The sequence below is a fragment of the Penaeus japonicus genome, unplaced genomic scaffold (genome assembly GCF_977035675.1).
Source record: "Penaeus japonicus unplaced genomic scaffold, GWHDUDI00000001_assembly GWHDUDI00000019, whole genome shotgun sequence".
NCBI classification, from domain to species: domain Eukaryota; kingdom Metazoa; phylum Arthropoda; class Malacostraca; order Decapoda; family Penaeidae; genus Penaeus; species Penaeus japonicus.
Genome location: NW_028234421.1, coordinates 6,442,165 through 6,447,164, shown reverse-complemented (window position 1 = coordinate 6,447,164; position 5,000 = coordinate 6,442,165). Strand labels below are relative to the sequence as shown.

The 5,000-nt window shown below is 35.4% G+C and overlaps 1 protein-coding gene across 5 annotated transcripts in view; it reads right to left on the bottom strand.

The window, feature by feature from the left end:
- Positions 1 to 5,000, bottom strand: part of LOC122248889 (R3H domain containing protein encore) — a 73,506-nt gene that overhangs the window by 17,752 nt on the left and 50,754 nt on the right. For all 5 annotated transcript variants that reach the window (XM_086547292.1, XM_086547296.1, XM_086547295.1 and 2 more), the window contains 4 exons: positions 2,322 to 2,469; positions 1,015 to 1,167; positions 481 to 635; positions 1 to 52 (listed from right to left, as the gene is read on the bottom strand). The exon at positions 1 to 52 is cut by the window's left edge and continues 101 nt beyond it. In XM_086547292.1, the coding sequence (XP_086403418.1) occupies positions 1 to 52; positions 481 to 635; positions 1,015 to 1,167; positions 2,322 to 2,469 (508 nt within the window). The remainder of the gene's footprint in view (positions 53 to 480; positions 636 to 1,014; positions 1,168 to 2,321; positions 2,470 to 5,000) is intronic.

The window sequence follows — 5,000 nt, the reverse complement described above, 5'->3', positions numbered from 1 at the left end:
CACTTAAACAAAGAGCTCTTAGATTGCTGGTCACTTCATTCACACCACCCTCCTGGAACAAGAGCACATGTGGTCATAGATCTAAGCTGGCCAAGATTTGTGTGCTTGTACATGCATATATACATGTGTGTCTCTATATGTGTGAGTATGTGTATATGTGTATGTATATGTGTATATGTATATATATGTGTATGTGTGTGTATATATATGTGTATGTATATATATATATATGTATATATATATGAGTATGTGTATGTGTATGTGTATATATATATATATGTATATGTATGTGTATGTATATGTGTATATGTATGTGTATGTGTATATGTATGTGTATGTGTATGTGTATGTGTATGTGTATGTGTATGTCTATGAGTATATGTATGTGTATGTGTGTGTTGAGGGGGGGGGGATTGTACATGTACATGTTTACATATCCCAAATCATAATTTCAACCAACAGAATTCTATTAAATTTTACCTGAGAGAATGATCTTGTATCTAGCTGTGAATGTTGATAATACTGAGGATAGATCATCTGAGGAGGTTGCTGGATAACTTCACCCGTACTTCCATTACCTGTATCGCTGTTGGTTTCTGATTCTCTTGCTTCTCCACTTGTAGATGTTACCACATCTGTTTGTGGGTAAAATATTGAATTAAGAATGGTGGTTTATATGTGTGGAATCATTATACTGCATAGCATATGCCATTTCATCAACATTTCAATAGCTTTTATATTTTTTTTGTAAAATATCTTAGATTTACACATACACATAGTTATGTACACATATGCAGAGCTGAGAAAAAAAAATTGCACACTTATATACATGCTTGCAGCATACCCCCCCTAAACATACACCCCCAAACACACACACATACATACATACACACACACACACACACACACACACACACACACACACACACACACACACACACACACACACACACACACACACACACACACACACACACACACACACACACACACACACACACAAATCAAACTTACTGTGTGGAGGAGGTTCTGGAGAGCTCTGCTGATGACTCAGCTGTTTACTCGGTGGACTACAGACACTTGACGACGTAGAAGGAGGCAGGTCATGAGAGGAAGCAGGGGACACAGCTGATTGTTGTGTTACTCCTAAACTTCCCCCTAAACAACCTGGAGAAACTTAGCTCATGAAATATTTTCTAGAATTCACATAAACAGCCTTAAAAGAAGAGCAATTCAATCAATAGGATTACTTTTTGCGTTTACAAAAAGGCCACTTACCTGCAGGTATTCAGACTTCCTTCAAGATTTCCAAGACTTAAAATCAAATGTGTGAGAGAATGAGATACATTAACAATCCATTATGTTTATATTCCCTTCCCTGAAATAATACATTCCATTCACTCAACGCAGCTGATACCCAAATTTACCGATTCAAACATCTGATTAGTTGAGTGTATAGTGACAGACATGGGTCTATCAATCGTCAATCCAGTTCAACTGTTGGTTCCATACAGACAAGAACATCCTTTCACAACCATAGCACTATTCAAGAGCATTGCAAACATTACCATTAACTCCTCCCTAAAAGTCAAATAGTGAATGAATACAAACAAAACCATATAAATGAAGACTGGTTTTCTTAATCAAATTTATCTAAAGAGTAACTTTAAAAAGTCTAAGTAATCCATCTCAATTATCAGTTTTTAAAACATCAAGCTTTTGTTTCATATGATATGACATTCGCCTAAAAGAATTCACAGTTTGAGGAGCCATTAGGTCAAAACATTAAATGTATTCACTCAAAATTTACTGCTTTTGTCATACAAACTGATATCTTCACTAAAAGCTTTTATAATATGATGATTTGGAATACCATTTGTTTTATCTCTATTTCTACAGATGTGACTATTCACCAAAACTCACTATAAAGTTATGAAAATAGCACTGATACAAACCAATTGATCAGCATTCAAGAAATAACAATCCTTGAAGCACATCAAATATAATATATAGAAATATTATCATATATGATAAGTTCTAGAGGAAATGCTTTCACTTAACTATAAACAGATTTTTAACTGACATGCAGAGCAGTTACAAACATGTTGAACATAAAATACTTGAAATGGGTTAACAAAAAAAGATAGTTTATTAAAGTAGGGCTAAGATAATACAACAAATTTCTGAAAACGGTTAGTATATTCTTAAACAATGAATTTCATAGACATATACATATGTATCTCTACATATATTTTTCACTATCCTCTCCATGCACTGTTTTCTTTTACCTACTGTAATATTGACAAGACTCAAATCCATACCTGTTGCTTCCTTTTCTACCGTGGTTTCCTTTTCTCTCGTGCTTCCACCTGCAGTACTGCTGGCAATTACACTGGGACTGATTTGTGGTGGATTGTTTGGATCAAATCGATAAACAGACCCATCAGAGTTCATGTATGGCTGTCCACTCTGAAATAATAATCCTAGTGTTTCTTCAAATATATTTACTCAAACAATCCTAAACAGACAGACACATAGACATACTCACAAAAACACAAACTCTTAATAGAAATTACATGATACCAATAAGGATAATACATTACTTGTCTTAGTCTAAGATATAGGTCTGACCAATCCCTCTCCAATATAAGATTATGGATCTTAAAGCTGTTCTTTGGTTTATAATCGTCTTATATAATTTTCAGCTACATGTTTCAGCACTGGCTTTGCTGAACTGACCATCACTTCAAGCTGCTTCTAAGCTCTAGATATTCATGCTAAAATATGATTTGACGAGCTGCCTATTGACTCTGGTTTTCTTTTTGCTTCCATAAAAAATATTTTAAATCATCTGGGTTTGAAATTGTGGTTCATACACATATAGATATACCATGCAACCCTCCCGCCCTTCACACACATACACACAAGCAAACACACACACACACAAATATAAAAACATTGTAAGTAGAAACCAAAGATCAAAATCTACAATGGTCAAATCAAAACAGAATTACATAAACCATTATACATAAACCAAGTCAAGGATGGGAATGATCACAGCATCTTTAAGGAAAGAGAAATCTTTACCAATACTTTTATAAAAATACCATCAAGGCCATCACTGGGTTTAACAAAGAACTCAAAGTTGTAATGGACTACACGCTGTAATTTCAAAACAGTGAGCAAGTGATTAATAATTTTTAAATCATAACCTAGGAGCTAGATGTTAGTGAAAAGGAATGCACACCTCTTCTCTACACATAATTTCAATAATACTGGTGCTCACTGAGTTAACCCATTCCCGCCGACACTGTTCTGTCTTTGCATGGCTGCAATGCAGGGGCTCTCGAACGCATAGGCCTGAATCAATTATACGATTGACGCCACATGCCGGCACATGGTGCTATGCATATTATATAATCGCCGTCTGTGGCCGGCGGCCGGCGGTATCGTATTAAGAACAACCTAATGGCAAAGTTCATTGGTAAAGTTTTTGAGCACACATTATTTTTACAACACTGGTGCTCACTGAGGTAAGGACAACCTTATCGCAAATTTCATTGGTAAAGTTTTCGCTGAACTCCTAGTCTTTGGGTTTTCTCTTGAAACCTGATTTGGACCTTGCCCTTCTCTTCTTTCTCTCTGATGTTAACTTAACATATATATATATATATATATATATATATATATATATATATAAAACACTCATTAGATAGCATTTCATATTATGAATTGTAGATACATGAGAATGGCACTTGTAAACTGTTTGTAAAGAAAACATCAAATAAAAGGCCTACACACCAAGTCACATCAAGTTTCAAACTGGGGGACAGTTAAAAACAAATCAAAATTCATTCTTATTCCTTATTTACCTCAAAACTGTGTTAGATAACATGATCAAGAAAAATGTTTTATCGTGTGCTTAAAATCTGCTTTAACATGTACAGGTAAGAACATCATTTAACAACATCAGAACTCTAACGATGTGTTTGCACTAATTGATCAGCTTGGTGGCTATAGCTCATGCTGACTCACATGCATATATAAATACAATCTGCAACATAACCATCCTGGTGAGATAATAAATGGAACCACTGGCTTCACGATCTCGGAAGGATGTGTTATCCGAAACCATATGCTGTTGGTCGGTAGACAATAAATCCAACAGAGACATAAGACAATCCAGGGGATAGGGAGTAGTAGTAAGACAAATGACATGCACTCATATACTACTCATATCAAATGAAAATTGAAAAAGTTTTGGACTAAAATTATGTTATATGTTAATGTATCATATTTTCCATTTACACACAGCCAATATGGTTAAGAGGGTGTCCCATATATGACAGTTTATTCTAAGGCATGAAGGATTCATATCTTATTATGCTGAATAGAGTGGATTTACTGTGAAAAACAGATGTGTAAATAAATAAAAACAGACACATATACATACATACACACATACACACACACATATTTACACACACACATATATATATAAACACACACACACACACACACACACACACACACACACACACACACACACACACACACACACACACACACACACACACACACACACACACGTGCACACACACACGTGCACACACACACACACACACACACACACACACACACACACACACACACACACACACACACACACACACACACACACACACACACACACACACACACACAAACACACACATACACCAACACACAAGCATACACAATTCACAAACACACATAAATACTAACACACATACACTCACAACAAACATATTTATAGATAGACTGACAAACAACTTTAGTTATCACTGTAAGTATCAAAACAGAAAAAATCTGCTTTTTTGAAGAGCAGGTGGTATACCAGGAGAAATAAGTGAAATATATTGTACCTACTGCACAGTGAGTGTCTACTGGATTGTGAAGCAGAGAGTGTTTATCAAGTCACATTCTGTGTCACTGGCAAGACCCAGAAAGGAAAGCAATGG